The following is a 19,172-nucleotide window of genomic DNA, read 5'->3' on the forward strand; positions in this document are numbered from 1 at the left end:
CTGGACAAAAATAATCTTGCTGACAATACACAGACCCTTGCAGCATGGTGCCAGGGCACTAGACTGCCGAAACAGCGCCAGCGCAGGGGTAAAGGACAGGAATGCGCCGTATTGGATAAATACGGTGCACTGCTGCACTTACACTTTGGCGTAGGGCAGTGCAGCAAGGTGGGTTGCTACCAGGGCTTTAAGTGGGCCGGGTCGTTCTAAAAACAGGTGCTGAGACTAGTCCCCATCGTGGTCTCCATTCCTCAGGAAGTAAAAAAGAATTCTTGACTCTGCAGAAGTTCCACCGTTGCAGCCTTTGATGCAACTTCAAAGAGACTCGTTATCATGTGAGAACTGATGAACTTTCATTATGCTATAACCACAAAGCCATGGTTGTTGCATATTTATGCTATGCAACTAATAATCATTGACAAAGCCAATAGTACTGACTTACTGAAGGTGTAATGTTACTTGCAGTATTATATATCAGGATGGAATGACAAAAGCAGTAAAATCCCATTCTCTACAATCTGGTTATTCCGAGGCTTGTTCTTATCACTTTGCAGCAGTTCTCTAGAATGCCTCTAGATGTCGCCATCTAGCTGTGGCTGCAATCACTTATTAGCAGATTGCTTGGCTGTTCTTTCTTATGCCACTTTCATATGTGGAGCCCCTTGCTGTTCTTGGACAGGTTACAATAGAAAGAGCCTTCCAAAATACAGCCTCTGGTCCTTTATGGTATGCATAATGCAGCTAAAAGCCCTAAAGAGCTATGAAAGCAAGCGCGCTGTTGTCTTGTATTACATGATATGATATGACATGACATATGATATGATGATATTATATGACCTCAGAACACAGAACACTTGTATGCTGGACAGATGTCGCCTTCCGGAGATTGGAAGCCTGTTCTAAACTGTGCACATCTACACATGCAGTCCCGCGGGTGTTTTGTCTCACGTGTTACCTGTCAGTAGAGCAATTGTGTATCCGAGCAGCTTGTGGAAGGCGAGATTATTGTCGAGCTGTTTCCTCAAGGTTCGCCGACAGCACTGAGGAGGTAAGAGGACCGGGAGAGCCGTCAGACGTCTGCTTAAAACCTACTTTGTGGCATGTTTGAATACATTACAGCGAGCACGTGGCAAGACAGTCCAGCGTGCCACCACCTGACCATTATACGACTTGGCTCAAGAACAAACCATTAGGCCCTGCTACACAAATATTAACAGTACATATACCAATGGTCCCTATGCTCGGATGTAGATGCACGGCTCGCACCATCTATAATAGAGTAAAATAAAAAAAAGTGTCTGGCGACAGCTGCTGCACCTTTATTGACTCACACACAACCTGGAGGAGTATCAGCAGCCCCACGAGGATACCCGTGCTACCACCTACCGCAGCGTACAGAGGACACAAAGGGACATTCATACCTAGGCTATCCTGGGAGCAGCTTGGTGGAAGGCAAGTCACCCGGAAGCAGAGGAACCAAGGGCCATGGAGTATATAATTAACAAAGATCACTTCATTACAATGACCGGTCTGGGTGTGCTTTCTGGGAGACTTGGATGACACACTGATACTGGTGAAGCTAGTTATTAACTTTCACCATGCTTATGCAGGCATGCCTGCACCTTCAGCCCATACATTAAGCACAGGCCAATCACTAATGTTTTTAATTGGTTCTGGGGTGGAGTCTCCCAGGTATAAGCAGTATTCATTTGTTAGCAAAAGACAAAATGAAAGTAAACTCAAAAGTTCAAAGTTCCACACTAACAATGACAGTAACAATCAGCCATTTCTTCATGTTGCTTGTGCTATTATGACCAGCAGGATACAAGCGACAACATGCTCTTGACGCACTCTAAACCTTCTGCCACAGGCCTGCTTTACCATGCTTCATATTATAACAGAGATCCTTGTGTCTGAATATAGGAATGGCAGCACTGACCGGCTATTATCACCTCTTTATAAATGTTGCTCAACACCAATAAAGCAGTTGTTAGGTGAAACCTCCCCGCCCTGAAGACTTCTCCTGCTTATTTAAATGCAGCAACTTCTCACGCCACCTAGCAGTTTATTAGGCTGTGAGAAGCCTGCCAGGAGAATGCACACCGCTCATTCAGAGTGTGGAAAAGACAAAGGAATGTAATTGTTTATTATTACCTTGTTTCATTGCCCATATCGCCATTGCATATAATACTTTAGGGTTGAACGCAAGAAAATGTAAATCCTGGATCCAAAAACTCACTGTTGCAAATGCTGGCAGCGGAAAAAGTTCATGTAAGGGCTTAAGTAGTTCAAGTGTATGATGCAAAGTTCCCCACATGCATTATTAAACAACTGGAGAAAGACTAAATCACAGGGGCATTTTGGCCACCATCATTTACACTCTGGCCACAACACCACAGGTAAAGCAAACAGCAGCATCTCAAGAAAGACCCGTCTCCCTAGATAAGGCAAGTGGACTATGTCTACAGGCCATGTTCTCGCCCCATAACTTAAATCCGCATACAGAGAACATCTGCACCCACACTTCCCGGCACTTCCTAAGAGTTATTGCCAACCATGCAGCCAGAGGCAAAAAGAATTCTGAAGAACCTTTTGTTTCGATATTGTACTCGGGACTTAGGAGCAAAGAGTCTGAACCAAAGAACCCCTAGAATGTGTTGCCTCTAAGCCCTCTCTCCCGGCTACATGCATATGACATGCTGAGGGCTCTTCCAAGCATATATGCTAGTGTGGAAACTCCCATTGCTCAAGGGCAGGAAACATCAGTAGTTCAAGCGATGCTACTAATTGCATTGCCATCACTGTACTTCCTGCATAGTGAGGGCCTTAATGCCATGATCTTGGGTTGGGGGGGGGGGGGGGGGGTACATGGACAATGTACACATACGGGTGACAAAGTAAGAACCTCCAGTGCTCCTCACTTTCTTTGGTGTACTTCAAAGAGGATGTCCTCTGCGTGCCGGATATATTGCATTGAGTTGCGGCATCAGGCACATTCAGTCTTCAATGCGAGTTGGAGGTATACTAGGACCAATGTGTGCTGAATACATTCTATTCTCAAGACCGATGTAAGCCCACGGTATTACATCCTCAGGAACAACGAGTACCAAATGCATTCCATTTTCAGGAGCAATGTGTGCCAAATACATTCTATTCTCAAGACCAATGTGAGCCAGAAGTATTACATCCTCAGTATCAGCAAGTACCAAATGCACCCCATTCTCGGGACTGGGTACCAAAAACACCCCATTTTCAGGACCACAACGAGTACCAAAAGCATTCTATTCTCAGGAGAAAAGTGTGCCAAACACATTCTGTTCTCAGGAGCAATGTGTGCCAAATGCATTCCATTCTCAGGAGCAATGTGTGCCAAAAGCATTCCACTAGCAGGAGCAATGTGTGCCAAAAGCATTCCACTAGCAGGAGCAATGTGTGCCAAAAGCATTCCATTCTCAGGAGCAATGTGTGCCAAATGCATTCCATTCTCAGGAGCAATGTGTGCCAAAAGCATTCCACTAGCAGGAGCAATGTGTGCCAAAAGCATTCCACTAGCAGGAGCAATGTGTGCCAAAAGCATTCCATTCTCAGGAGCAATGTGTGCCAAAAGCATTCCATTCTCAGGAGCAATGTGTGCCAAAAGCATTCCATTCTCAGGAGCAATGTGTGCCAAAAGCATTCCATTCTCAGGAGCAATGAGTATCAAAAAGTTTTCATTCTCAGAATCAACGTGTGCCAAATGCATTCTATTCTCAGGAGCAATGGGTGTCAAATGCATTCCATTCACAGGGGCAATGAGTATCAAATGCATTCCATTCTCAGGAGCAATGAGTATCAAATGCATTCCATTCACAGGGGCAATGTGTGCCAAATGCTCTGCATGCCATGCTCAAGAGAAATGTACGACAAACGCATTCCATTCTCAGGATCGATTTCTGCCCAGTGCTTTCCATTTTTACAACCACACTCCCCAGGCATCATTTCAAGACATATCACACAAGTTACTACAGAAAAACGAATTTTATCACAGTGGTGGTTGAGATTTTCTTTTGTACCTGCGCTGTTGCTGTAAAATGCTCTGAAATGGTTGTAACTTGTACCTGTGTAACAAACAACGCCGAGGCGTTGTTTGTTACACAGGTACAAGTTACAACCATTTCAGAGCATTTTACAGCAACAGCGCAGGTACAAAAGAAAATCTCAACCACCACTGTGATAATGTAGACATACGGGTGACACTGCTACACAAAAGACATACATGCCAATATTGGAACAAATGATACCTCCACGGAGGCTGTAATTAATTAAGTGTTGGGCTGGTAAAGCAGGCTTCCACGTCATTCATGCTTTGACTGAAGCCTATGCTGGTTCCTGCTGTATATAACCGGTTCTCTGGTCTCTACTTTGCCACACAGGACTCTCTGCAGTGAGAAGCGGTCACTCAAGGCCACTGCACAAGCCATGATTGACCACCACTACACCCATGCGCCATGTTCAGTGCCCCAAAATCAAGCACTGGCATCTACAGGCAAACAAATGCAGGTCTTCACTATGCGCACCAAAGAAGGCAAATGTGTAACTGAAGAGCAGACATGCGAGGCGAACCTCCGAGATAGTGAGGATCTGGAAGCTACTTTCCTATTCCTGTCTTTCGAATCATCAGTGAAACTTTCGCCAATGGCTCTTCGTGCAATAACTTACCGAGCAGGTGCCCCTCAGGAAAGAGAGCAGGTTTCGACAGACGGGCAGCAGGATCAGCATGCAGTTAAAGTTCAGGCAGGCCGCAGACCCACGTGCCCAGGCCAAGGCCGACTGCAAAACAGACAGTTTTCTGATTAAATTACTGCGATAAGTCATTGTTTGATTATCTTTTATTCCATGATCTCAAATTGTGCATTAAGGCAAGTAAGTGTGATAATGTACAGAAGATGTATGTCATTGGTCAATCTTCAAAGCCTTCCATTGATAGGGAGTTAGATCAGCAGCGACAGGGGCAGTAAACTCAAAAAATGTAGGATATTTAGGAAGCAGTAGGAGGTGTCTGGGACAGGCAGGGCAGCTTCATACCAGTGAGTAATCCAAAAAACTGAATGGCCAACCGCATGATTGCATTCTGGGATTTGTAGTTTTAAGTTTCCTATTATTAGCATAGGTGTTCAAGCCGGCAAAGGGATGGTTCATGGAATATGATTATTGCCTTAAATCAGTGGTGCTAGAATTTTTCAGAAAGGGGGTGCTGCGATCATATTACATCTCTGAAGTCATAGGGACTGTGACAAAATCCAATTGTCACATAAAGAACAAGTATAGGAAATGTGTCACCCTATCAGGAGAGTGGTAAGAGTGTTGGGCTTAGCCGGGTTTGCATTTTGGAGCACACTCTTAAAAAATATATTACTAAAGAATGGTATGGTAATGCACCGCGATTTACAGACAGCACCTTTTCCATTGAAAAGTCCTCAAAATTCGCACTGAATTCTATTTTTACTGGTAAAAGGACATAGCGCACAAGTGTTAATGGATGAAAACCAGGTTTCAGCAAATATTTACCATTTGCACATCAAGAACTAAAAAGTCTTTGTTTTGATTGTATGAATTGTTTTCTTTCAATCAGTCTACAGAATTACAAAATTTTGGCTTTCCAAATTGCTGATATATTTTGAAATAGCTGTACAGTTAATTTACAGGTATTCAAATGTAGTTGTGCATCAGGGAAAATGTGTCATCCTGCAGCCTTTTCTTTCAATCTCACTGTACCACAGCTAGATTGTCACATAGTTAATTTTACAATATCCTCTAACTCTGTTGTCAGAGAAAGATAAGTAAACACCAAGCTCCATGTTAAAAGAATGAGCAGCAGGTTGCTTGTGACTTCTCTCTAAACACATAACACATGTGACAAGATAAAAACATTTAAAAGTCCTCTTCCTTGCTCATTCACCTTCTGAACTCCAACATGGCTATTTTGGGGGGTTCTGCAGCACTCCCCGCACCCCTATTTCTAGCCCCCTTGCCTTAAGTACATTTGGTACATTAGCAGCTATGAAAAGGCTAACAATCAAAGTTTGGCCACCGCCTGCTGAGAGATTCCCCTTTGTCATGCTAAGGACTCACTGCACTCCTATTTTATACCCCACTCTTTTTTGTATCGCTCTCTCGTGCTTAATCTAACTCATAGATCACTCATTAACTCACTCAACCACTCAGGCATGCACAATTAACAGCCAAAGAGAAATATTCATGGTCTGTGGTTTGAACGATGTGCAAAAACACAATGTGAGAATACCACTCACAAGTCTCTTCTCGGTCTTGCAAATTTGAGTTTTTCGCTGAAGAGAACCGGTTATGATGTAATTGGTGCAACCATTTAAAGTGATGACACTTACCCCGAGGAGCACCCTGGTGTAGGCATATGACGGTCCTTTGTCAAACACCAAATAAAAATAAACAAATAAGAAAATGTTCAGCCCCAGCCACGCGGCCTGTGAAAAGAAAAAAGGCAAAGAAGCTATTCAGGTAAAGTAATAACGATAATAAGCAATAGAGCATTATTCTAACAAGAAATGCCATTGGCTCACGACTTCAATATCCTTTTCTTTCATCAGATCTCAAATGGCTCTTGAATATTAAACACCAGTATGATATCAGTCTTTGAAATTAGCGAAACCCATCAAAATAGACACTTACGGTCATCGTTATCATAACTGTGCGACGAGTTGTGTTAGAGGATCTAATTTTGCTGTATAAGTGTTTTTAAAAGTATGGAAGACTGGGTGGAAGTGTGTTTGCGGTAGGCAATGTTTGCTTCAATACCAGGGACATCAACAGTGAAAACCGGCCCAGTAGAGTAGACCATGAAACACACCCACAAACAGCCAACAAACCAGCCCACACATTTTCCCAGTTTAGGTGGAGGCCATCCTGATAAAAAAAACATATCGCTAACACAACAGTGATTAGTAATACATTATATTTTATTTTGGGTAAATGGTGAGCATATGGAATTGTAAAATATCATCCTAACCAATCAAAATATACGTGTGTATTTTCTCTCCCAAACTCTCTTCCTGTCTGTCACATTCACTCTCTCACTCTTACACACACACGCACGCACATTCCATCTCACTCTCTTAAAAAAAAAATGTGTACGTTTTTTTTTATTATTGGTAGAGCTTAGAGACCTCAGATTGAGCACATCAGAAAAATATGTCTCCCAATAACGCACTGTATATATTCCACTTTTAACAAAAGTACGATTACAACAAATATAAGAAAGGAAAACCAATATTGCACATCGCCCCAAAGTTCACAACAGCTTATTCTTATATTGCACTTATGCCCCAAATATTAACAAAAAAACTCCTCCCTCCACCAAGTCTATTCCAGTTCCCCCATAATCTCTTGAATTTATTATGTGTACCAGACATAAGTGCATAACGACATTCATCTCCCTTAATTTTTAGCATGTTGAACCATCATTGTTCAAAGGTAAGGGGTCCCTTCCAGTTTTGGATAATCATCGACCTTGCTATCGAAGTCATTCAACAAAAGAGTTATTTCTTCTGCAGTGATTTATATTAGCTACAGATGCATACCCAAACCTGCTGTCTGGACACCCAGTACAAAATCAATCTCTAATATATGTAGATAGTATCCCTGTGTCTCAGCCCAAAACGGTTTCATTTTAGAACAGCTCCTGATGGTATGTGTCCAATTACCTCTGCCCTCCATTGAGAACGTAAAACAGCTATGTGAAATCTGGAGATTAATTTAATTCAAGAAAGCCAGTGTTCTACACAGCAGTCATTTTGTGCAATACTGCATATGGCAAGAATTCGCCCCCTTTAGTAATGAGATGTTAAACAAATTAATCTTATTCCAAGTCTCTACCGATATCTCAAGGCCCTCCCTAGACTGCCACTTCTCCGGAACTTTCCCTTGCCCCTATTTTGTCTAAGGATAGTTAACCAATAACTAATAGACCTACATGTTCTACTCTCTATCAGATCTTCAATTAAATCCAGACTTGCCATGATTCTTCTGAGATCAAATTTGATTAAAAAGTGCCTTACATGGCTGAACGATGATTGTATCATCAATGCAGAGTACCTAATTTTGGATTCAACTTCAGTCCAATCCTCCCGGGAGTTCAGATTCAAACAATCCACAATTCTTCAATAGCAATTACTTCCCCGTCTGGAAGCAGTTTTTTAATCTATTAAGGGAAGATGGCCGATATAACTATCCAGTTGACAAAAAATCTGTCAGATTAAAAAAACCTAACCCAGGGAATGAGGATTCCGCTGAATACGTGAAACAAGACCACTGTCCAAAGAAACGAAAATGATTTTGAGTCCCCTCACTCACCCAGGGTTGCCCCTAGTTGACATGCTTCATCATTGGGACCATCCCAAAAGAGCTGCTGCTTGGGGCGTGCTGCAACTTGCGGAACTAAGATATAAATATCCATTAAGCGGGTTACCCCACTAATAGGCAGTATGTAATAGTGATTAAACAGTTGTTCCTTTCGTTTTAGGTGCCAATGCAAGATCTTGTATATGGCTTTTTTTTGTGATCTGATAAGACGTATGAAATGGCTCTACCTTATGTTCCTAAAAAAATACATTCATGAAAGAGTAATCCATCCTTTTTGAGACTCTTTGGAACTTAAAAAATCTATAACAGAGTGCATCCTTCTCTGGCCTATAGAGAGTGCCTATCGCCGCCAATCTATGTGTTTTATTAGACCAGATAAAAGCAGAAAACCTACCCTCAATCTCTTTAAAGAACTTCATCTGAAGAGAGCAAGAAAAAAATGCACAAAGGTAAAACCGACATGTGTATCAATGAAATATGCTCATTATTCGACCGTGTAGGAAAGATCGGCATTCAGGACAAAGCCAAATCACTGCTGACTACTTTTCTGTCTGGCCGTGAGCAGTCAGTTAAACTGGGTGATTTCTTCTCCCCTGTTTTCACCTTACCGTGTGGTTTCCCTCAGGGATCCTCGTTAAGTCCGACGCTATTTAACATCTATGTGTCAGACCTGGCGAGGGTCATTAAATCATACGGTATTGGGTTAACATCCTACGCTGATGATACCCAGTTGGTACTGGCTGTTCATAACAACGGAGGAGCAGTTGCGGCCAACTTTCAGGATGGTATGATGGCCATCAGTTCCTGGATGGATCACAATTGTTTAAAATTAAACTCAGACAAGACGGAGGTCATGATCTTTGGTAGCCTGACCCAGTCTTGGTCTCCAGCATGGTGGCCTTCGGATTTAGGCCCTCACCCGACACCGGTTAATAAAGTCAGGAATCTAGGGTTTTTATTTGACAATAAACTGTCATTTGTAAGCCATGCCAATGCGGTAGTCTCAGCATCTTTCTATACTTTGAGGATGGTCAAGAAACTACTGCCGTTTCTGCCAACCAGCGCGGGCAAAACCTTGATGTGTACTTTAGTTCTATCTAAGGTTGACTATTGTAATGGATTGTTACTAAATGCCCAAGAGCAAGTCCTAAAAAAGTTACAACTTGTCCAAAATGCTGCTGCCAGAATCCTGACCCATACTCCAAAATTCTCGTCCATCTCCCCGATTATCCGACAACTGCACTGGCTCCCGGTTAGGAGCCGTACCAAATTCAATGCGCTATGTATCACCTATAAGGCCAGGAATAGCATAGGGCCAGAATTTTTAAAGAAAGCCTTGTCTGCTGACACGCCCAAAAGAGCCCTGCTCTCTTCTACAGCTAATCTGCTTCCAATTACTCGCACTAAAAAAGTGAACTGGGGGACAGACGCTTCACAGTCGCTGTCTCCAGGCTGTGGAACACTCTCCCCCTCCATATAAAATCCAGTCCTTCTCTGATGACGTTTGGAGACAATTAAAAACATGGCTTTTTAATTAGTAAGAACTTGATCTCTATGCACTTGATCTGAACAGCGCCGAGACACCTTAGGGTATTTGCGCGCTTTATAAATAAATATTGAAATTTGGTAGATTGACCTAACTCGAAAAGAGTGCCTTATTTTACTAATCATGGGGGGAATCATTTAATGTGTATAACTGGTTAATATTCTCTGTTGTGTATATCCCTAATTATCGCTTTTGATTGGAATTAACTAGAGGGTGAAATTGGTTAAGTGGTAGGCATATGAAATTGTAAAATATTATCATAACCAAGCAAAACATATTTGTGTATTTTCTCTCCTACACTTTCTCTGCCCGTCTGTCTCATAGACTCTCTCTCTTACACACACACGCACACACACCAACCCTAACACACACACCCATGCATGCACGCACACTGTCTATCTCGCTCAATTTCTCTCTCTTCTCCCTTCAAAACTTGACTATTTCTTCTCTTTCTCTCACTTTATTTTGGAAGTTGTAATAAGTTGTGCAAATCTGTCAAATGCATTCTGTTGGGTCTTCCAGCGCCTCCCAAGTTACCGTGCACTGGCACCGACATGTAAAACAGTTACAAATAGAAAACACATTGGGGTATATTGATCATTTTTTTGTACGGCGCAACACAGCAAAGCCACCTTGCTGTGCTGTGTGAAAGGTAAAGGGCAGAAATGTCCTGTATTTAACATTATAATGCACATTCCTGTCCTCTCCTAGCACTGGCACACTTTTGGTTGCCTAGCACCAACATAGACACCATTGGATCATGTAGCGAGGGTGCCTGCTTTGTTGGCAGGATTGTTTTTGTGCAAGAAGTGAAACTTTCCTGCAGAGAAACAATTCTGAGTGGCATTCTCCTCTTTCAATGTTTGCAGCAGTAGGCATACACATAGAAAGAGGAAAAAAGAGGAATAAAGATATTTCTCCTTGTTACGCCTCACCTGGCGAAGCATAGCATTTTGGCGCATTCCCAGGTCTACCACTAATGGTGAATCTGGAAATACGTAAAAATCCACAGGTAGATGCTGGGAACACCCATGACCACCCATGGAACGCCTCCCTGCTGCAGAGTAATGCAATGCAGTAATTTGCATTGGTTTACTTCCCTTTAGGTTTGTCAAACCATGCAGAGCCTTGCAAGGTGGCCTTGCTTGGCTTGATAAATCTCACTTGGGGTTTGCGTCGCCCTTGCGCCCTGTTGCAGCACAAAATATGCCTCATTGGACCCGCAGTGTGTTTCTTAAAAATAAATACCTACAATCAAGATACTAAATAGGAAAATAAAGATGGGAGGGGCAAACTGTGGCAGTAAAAGACCGAAAAAACACAAGCAACGCAAAAAATGAACTTTGTGGTTTTGACAGCCACGCCGAATAAAGTATCAAGAGCGTATTATGAAAACCCAATGAAAGACAATTGCTGCTTTTGCTCATATGTGGGTTTGCAAATAGAAATGAAGGAAAAATTGAGTAAAGCAGTTCTTCCAAAGCATATATACCAAGCGCAGTCCAAATTAAAAAACAAACCACCTGCCGTGGGATCACAAGTAATCACTTGATCTACATTTCCTTCACTTTCAATCTCATTGGAAAGAAGTAGCTACCAGTCAGCACCAGGCTGCATACTTCCTTACACCACCAAACACATGGGGGACACACCCTTAGACTGGAACAGTGGGTGTGGATTGTGGCTGGTGGGTTGGCGCATTGATGGATTTGGTGGGGCTTCTGGATTTCCTTGTCTTGCACTAATTGGGTATTCCCCAGGGTGCCATTCAGTTGCACTAAGCTAAACAAGGAAAATGTCATTGTCGTGAGGCAGGATGAGTGCGGGTGGAAGGGTGGCTTTTGAGCTTTAAAGTCTCGGGAATTAGACATGGTCACAGTTCTGCAATTCCGGCCTTGCTCTTTATTGCCTAATCTGGAAAACAAGTGTTTCGCAACAAGGTTAGATCGCTTCTGCAGGGCCACATGTGGTCACAAAATAGTCACTTATTAATGTATGCATGCATCAATTACAAAGGAGGCACTTACAGCCAGATGCATCAACCTAAAAACCGGTCGGAAACTGGCAGATTCTCAGAATCTGCCCCTTTGCGACCGGTATTATTGCATTTGGGATGCATCATTCCAAATGCAAAAATCGCAATTTAAGGAATCTCTAAATTGAGATTCCTTAAATGTAATGCATCAAAGTCAAAAAATTGGCAAATTCGCTAATAGGAGAACCAAATTACTAATAAGTTACACTTCATGGTAATTTGCTAAAACTTTGAAAAATGGACTTTTGTGCATTTTTCAAAGTTTCATGTTGCGCACACACATGCCCTTAGGGCATGTGTATGCACAACATATGTGCACAGATCAATTTCAGGGGTGCAACAGGGTGTCCTTTTGACACCCTGGCACCCTTGAAATTGCATTCTCAATTTGTGATTCTCTAACTGAGAATCGCAAATTGAGAATGTCTTCCCATTCATTCCTATTGGCCTCTAGGCCGATAAGAATGAATGAGGAGGTATTCCTTAATTGCGATTCGCAATTAAGGAATGTGTAGGAATCGGTATTTTTTCACGATTCCTACATGCATTGGCTTTTGCGATTCCTAAATAGCGATTCTCTAAAAATCGCTATTTAGGAATCGCAATTCCATCAGTTGATGCATCTGGCTGAAAGTCTATTACACTGCTGATCTATTACGCACACCACTAAGCTCTTAGGAGGGCTAAGGAAGGTTAGAAACGAAAGAAACTAGAGCAACTACATTAAGTGACTATTTCGTGAAAAGATGTGGCCCTGAAGACGCGATCTTATTGTGAAACACATGTTACCAGATTAAGTAACAACTGCCTTCGCCTAATTATTTTGAACATTCTTACTTGGAGCAACATTTACACCCAGCAAAAGGCAGGTAATGGGTTTTCCAGTTTTTAAATACAGGACAGAGGCCCACAATGCTGGCCCTTATGTCGCCATCCTGGGAGGTTCTTGTTTCCTGGGCCAGGGCATGTAGGAATCGACCCAACATTTTAGGTGTGCAAGGGTTGTTTGGGCACTCCTTGGTAAAAATGACGGGGCCGATATGGCAAGTCCGGCCCTGTGGACGATGACGAGGGCAAATCAAATAAATAATTAATTTTCCCTCACCGTTTATCTGTCGAAATCCCCCTCCCATAGGGTCCCAACACCTCACCGCTCTTACCTGCATGGGCCGCCACTCTGCGCAGTCCGTGCAGGTAACAGTGGGGGGGCATGTTTAATTTTCCCTCTGCATCGTCCCTCGAAATCCCACCCCACGCGGCCCCACTGCTGTTACCTTACGGCTGATAGATGGTTATTGGTATTCATTTTATTGACCTCAGAAGGCTGAAAGGCTGAGAGAACTGCAAGGATTCAAACTTATGACCATGAGGTGAAACATACTCACAGCGGGTACATATTCTGTTGAGCCACCAGACCCAGGTCACTGCACCGTGTGTTCAAAGCATGAACAGAGACGTCAACTCATCGTATGTAGGATTTTTTTTATACGCAAGCACTTGGATGGAAAGTTTGCAGAGGAGTAATTTTGTAGAACATTTAAACTGAATTACCTTGAGGTGTTATCACTAACCCGTTCAGGTGGCAGACGTGTGAGCTTCCAGTCCTCTGCAGTGGGTGCATTGACCAGCTGAGTATCTCACCAGAGAGAGGGGTTTTTCAATGTGTCAATGAAATGCGTTGATTCAAGATTACTTTTGAGATTGCTGTGAGAATGGAGGCTGGTGCACAATTCACTTCAGGGCGGAGGTCCCTTGTGAGAGCTCTGTCGATGCCTCAGTACTGAGTCAGCAGCTGTCAGAGGCTTCACTGGTGTCACCCTGATAGAAATGTGCCTTCCAGTGCGAAGGAGTTACCGTCAGTCCCTCCTATTCCACGATCCAGATGTGGTGGAAGAGTTTCTCCTCTGTGGCCCCTACCCTCTGGAACAAATTGCCGTTGTCTGTTATAACCTGTCCTGACTACAGCAAATTTAGGAAAGCAGGAAAAACGTCCCTGTTCTAGATTTGGTTATAGCCCATTTGTGCTGAATGTGCGCCGATATACTCCGGTTGTGGTAATTCGTGTGCGCTATCAAATCAAATCATTCATTCATTCATTGTGCACAAGGTGCAGGTTAGATAGACGTGCGTTGCGTGAGCTCTGTGGATGACTGAGTCCTGGGGTATCGGGCCATGCTGCAGGTAAAGATAAAGGCGCACTCTGGGAGATCCGGGAGGACGGCCCGTGAGGCAGTTCAGGATAGAGGTAAGAGCTGTGCGATTGTGTCCTTAATGCGGCCGGGTGCAGGCTGAGATAGGAAGATGCGTCACTGGGGACAGCATTGCACCGGGCACGCCAGAGGTAAGGTGAGCACGCGCAGCCCGGACCAACATGGAGCCCCCTGCCGGTCCAGTACCCGTGCCACGCGCAGCTCGGTGAATGTGCTGCATGGGCAATAGTGGAGTCATAAGTGTCCACATAGTTGATCTAGGTTCGTTCGACAACTACCATGCATTTGTGATGGTTGTATCGTCACTGTGCTTTGAGTAGTTACTCTATTCTAAAACAAATATGTTTACTAGCTAAATAGATTTCTTAGGAATTATACTAACTATGGAAAAGTTGAAATTAATATACACTACATATTTGTTGTATCCGTGGGCTCTAGAAATGAGCAGACACTAACACCGTGATCGTAGTTACTGGTAATGGCCACGAGCACGTGCACTCGGGCTTCTTTATTAGAAGGGTCCCTAATTGGTAGCACCTGTGTTGGATGGGTGTAGGTGAGTGTGCGGGCCAGCCCTCGAGGGAGTGGCTAGCAAAGCATTCAACTGTGTCCAACAGGACACAACAATATTGAACCACACCGAAGGTGTCATTTGCAGAAACAACTCTCCCCTAAATTCACTGGGTCCCACGACTACCCCCACACACAACTCTCTGTCCAGCCCACTGGACGATGACTGAAAAGCACCCCCAACACATTCTTTTAAAGTTACGCTTCTACCAGGATCACCCAGTATTAAAAATGATATTAGTGAAAGCAATGCTCCTTCATAAAACAACTAAAGCAAATTAAAACACGATACTTACAAGAACTACAGCCGAGAACCAGTGATTGACCACCCAGTTGCCCATCCTCGCGTCTTCGGGGGGAGTTCTTTCTTCTATGTCCTTGCTCGTGTGATGGTCGCGTGCGCGCCGGGAGTCCGTGCGGTTCTCCGCTTGTTTCCACTTCTGCCGCGCGCAGACCGGGCGCGTCTTCAGATTCCACCTGCGCCTGATAGTGTGAGTTCCTTGTCCCGCCCCTGCCTTTATATCCTGGCGCCCAGCCCGTCCGCTCGCGCCGCAACAATAGCTGCTCACCTAATGCAATCTTGACGAATAGTGCCCTGCCCTCACAGCTGGAAAGGGGTTTTCCGCTATCTTTCTTCCAGGAAACAACCCCTGTTATTTCCCATTGCTCAATTGTAAAAAAAAAAAAAAACACCTGTCCGTGTCACACTCGTTCACGGTGAAGGCAGAGCAGGCGTGTGTGTGATTGTGATGCGGCACATTAAAAGGCTGAAAATAGTAACAGAGAGAAATGTCAATCATATAAGAGAGAAATTCATGACAAGGTATACTTATAATTAGAATGACAGAAATATTTAATTATTTACAATGGATCGTGCTTGTTGTTCCTTGAAGCCTGACCCAGAGGGCTTCCGCTGCTTTCAATGGGGGATACATTAAGCATGGCTGCTACTTGACTGTGTTTGAAAGTGCAGGGGAGCTGCGGTGAGAGCAGGGAGACAATGTATGATGGTCATTGAAGGCGCTCTGACACCACTAAGAGGAGACAATACACCACCACAACCTTGACATTTGGTACAGAACGCTCTATTCCAGAGTTTGCTTGTTTTATTTTGGAATCTGTAGCCTGAAGTGCTTGCGGTGATCAACAGTGGGCGTTCAGTATGTCAGAATAATAATGCCGTAAAGTATAAACAAGGGAACCCTACTCACAAGCGAGCCTGGGTGATTAAGTATTATAAGAAACAAAAGTGGCTCCAGTGGGAAGATACTTAAATGTTGATTCAAGAATTGGCGAAAGGTTCGCGTATCTATGCAGGGATTGGGGTGAGATGTGAGATAGAGAAAGACACATGGACACACTGATTCCGTTCTTCAATGTTTGTATTGAAAGTACATTTTTCAGTGAAAAACAATTTTTAACGATTTACAAGAAATTTTTACAGTTGTGTAGTGTGTCCCAAGTGAAATTATGAACCAAAAAACCCCCCAAAAATGTATATAACAATATGTGTGAGGTTTCAGAAACACTTTGTGGTTTACGAAAAGCGACCACTATCTTTTTTCATTTTTCAAGTACATAACATCTATATGATGATAGAATGCCAGTTGCAATGGTTCGCTTTTTCTCAATTGTCGACGGAGTTTCGACCCTAGTATGGATGTAGGGTCTCTTCAGGACCTACGGTGTTGGGGACATCTAGGGAAATAAGGGTATATATTTAGATATGCTATCCAAAATTGAATCTGTGGTGTGGTATTTAATGGTAAGGGGCAGGATGAATACCTGGTTTCGAATTGGCTAGAGTATACGTTGAGCATGTGATCAACCGTGTGCAGGTGAAGTAAAATACTTACTAGGGAAACCCAGCCGGGTTCTGTTAGAGGGAGACATAATCATAAGTTTATTTCAGGTACAATAAGGGATAAGGGATAAGGGCATAGAGATAGATATAAAAAGAAAAAGAATCACGGTATGCGGGTGATATCTATAGTATCCTCGGTTGCAGGCCACTTAGCCCTAATAAGCGTGCAGGTTGTAGCAATTCTGGGATGAACAATGGCTGTCCTTTAGATTCTCTGGCTTGCGTGAAGATTCTGAAGCCTGGTATAATTATTTCATTCAATGCGGGTGCTTGTTTGCATTTCCCGGAAAAGGGTAAATTTCTGTGATCGGAAAAATAATCCCTATTAACTGCTGTCTTTAAGCTACATAGTATGCATCTACTATGTTATATAACCTAGCAATTGTATATAATTTGAGGTTTGGCATGGAGGCTAGTTTCAATTGATGTAAAGGTTCGAAATTTAAAGCTTAAGGGTGGTTCAGCGGTAGGTGACCGGATGCTCCTCAATTTAAGTATATTTCCAATATGTGTATACACTTTTCTACAGTTCTGCGCAGTCTTGTGGAGTGCTGAATAGTTAGGTGATTCACAATGGCTTATACAGGGTATCACGTTTGAATTGATACTTTCTATATTAATAATTGGTAAAGACTCTGAGTTAATTTAACCTCTATTCGTTCATGTCTGATTCTATGTAATGGGCTGTTTTAAGCATGGCTAACGATGTGCAATCTATTGCGGTATCAGCGATACCCTGAATAATTAAAACAAACAAAAAAAGCCTCCTCGTGCTAATAAGAGGAATAGCCTGGCATTTACAGACCTTTCCTGTCTTTTAGCAGCAAGACCGCCAGCGTCAGTCTTCCAGAGGTGCAATGACACTGTCCATGCGTGTTCAGTTTCTATTTATTCTAAAAGCCGGTTGTCTCCGGCTGTGACAGCAGCGTGCACGCCGCTCACCGCGAGAGAGTATCGCTGATACCGCAATAGATTGCAAATCGTTAGCCATGCTTAAAACAGCCCATTATATAGAATCAGACACGAACGAATAGAGGTTAAATTAACTCAGAGTCTTTACCAATTATTAATATAGAAAGTATCAATTCAAACGTGGTACCCTGTATAAGCCACTGTGAATCACCTAACTATTCAGCGCTCCACACGACTGTGCAGAACTGTAGAAAAGGATATACACATATTGGAAATATACTTAAATTGAGGAGCATCCGGTCACCTACCGCTGAACCACCCTTAAGCTTTAAATTTCGAACCTTATTATCAATTGAAACTAGCCTCCATGCCAAACCTCAAATTATATACAATTGCTAGGTTATATAACATAGTAGATGCATACTATGTAGCATAAAGGCAGCAGTTGATAAGGAATAATTTTTTCCTATCACAGAAATTAACCATATTCCGGGAAATGCAAACAAGCACCCGCATTGAATGAAATAATTATACCAGGCTTCAGAATCTTCACGCAAGCCAGAGAATCTAAAGGACAGCCATTGTGCATCCCAGAATTGCTACAACCGGCACGCTTATTAGGGCTAAGTGGCCTGCAACCGAGGATACTATAGATATCATCCGTATACCGTGATTCTTTTTCTTTTTCTATCTATCTCTATGCCCTTATCCCTTATTGTACCTAAAATAAACTTATGATTATGTCTACCTCTAACAGAACCCGGCTGGGTTTCCCTAGTAAGTTTTTTACTTCACCTGCACACGGTTGATCACATGCTCAACGTATACTCTAGCCAATTCGAAACCAGGTATTCATCCTGCCCCTTACCATTAAATACCACACCACAGATTCAATTTTGGATAGCATATCTAAATATATACCCTTATTTCCCTAGATGTCCCCAACACCGTAGGTCCTGAAGAGACCCTACATCCATACTAGGGTCGAAACTCCGTCGACAATTGAGAAAAAGCGAACCATTGCAACTGGCATTCTATCATCATATAGATGTTATGTACTTGAAAAATGAAAAAAGATAGTGGTCGCTTTTTGTAAACCACAAAGTGTATCTGAAACCTTACACATATTGTTATATAAATGTTTTGTTTTTTTTGGTTCATAATTTCACTTGGGACACACTACACAACTGTAAATATTTCTTGTAAATCGTTAAAAAATTGTTTTTCACTGAAAAATGTACTTTCAATACAAACATTGAAGAACAGAATCAGTGCGTCCATGTGTCTTTCTCTATCTTCCCACTGGAGCCACTGTTGTTTCTTATAAGAATAATAATGCCAGCAGGTACCCTCACTGAGCTGAACGCCCACTGGTGACAAATGCGGTGCCCCAGAGTCAGGGCACAAGTCCTAAAAAAGAAGTCACAATGCGTAACTTTGCATGTGACATCATAGGAAGCGACCTCACTGGAAGTGACATCACATGAAGTGACAACAGATATTTAGACCTCACACATATGTTTATCAGGTATATCATGAGTACATTTAAGCGCATTGTGAGATTTAACAAATGAGTTTTGGCATTGGGGATGTGCCAAAAAACTGGCGCAACCCCAATGCAAAATCTGGGCATCAACTAATAGATTTATGTTTTTAAACACT

At 42.8% G+C, this 19,172-nt stretch overlaps 1 protein-coding gene across 1 annotated transcript in view; it reads right to left on the reverse strand.

Annotated features, from left to right (window-relative positions):
• NOX1 (NADPH oxidase 1) overlaps positions 1 to 15,228 on the reverse strand; it is a 48,567-nt gene extending 33,339 nt beyond the window's left edge. The window contains exons 1-4 of the mRNA XM_086964629.1: positions 15,031 to 15,228; positions 6,384 to 6,479; positions 4,699 to 4,809; positions 956 to 1,040 (exon numbers count right to left, since the gene is read on the reverse strand). Of these exons, the coding sequence (XP_086820755.1) occupies positions 956 to 1,040; positions 4,699 to 4,809; positions 6,384 to 6,479; positions 15,031 to 15,075 (337 nt within the window). The 5' untranslated portion in view covers positions 15,076 to 15,228. The remainder of the gene's footprint in view (positions 1 to 955; positions 1,041 to 4,698; positions 4,810 to 6,383; positions 6,480 to 15,030) is intronic.
• Positions 15,229 to 19,172: the final 3,944 nt, after the last annotated feature.

The sequence above is a fragment of the Lissotriton vulgaris genome, chromosome 4_1 (genome assembly GCF_964263255.1).
Source record: "Lissotriton vulgaris chromosome 4_1, aLisVul1.2, whole genome shotgun sequence".
Taxonomy (NCBI): Eukaryota; Metazoa; Chordata; class Amphibia; order Caudata; family Salamandridae; genus Lissotriton; species Lissotriton vulgaris.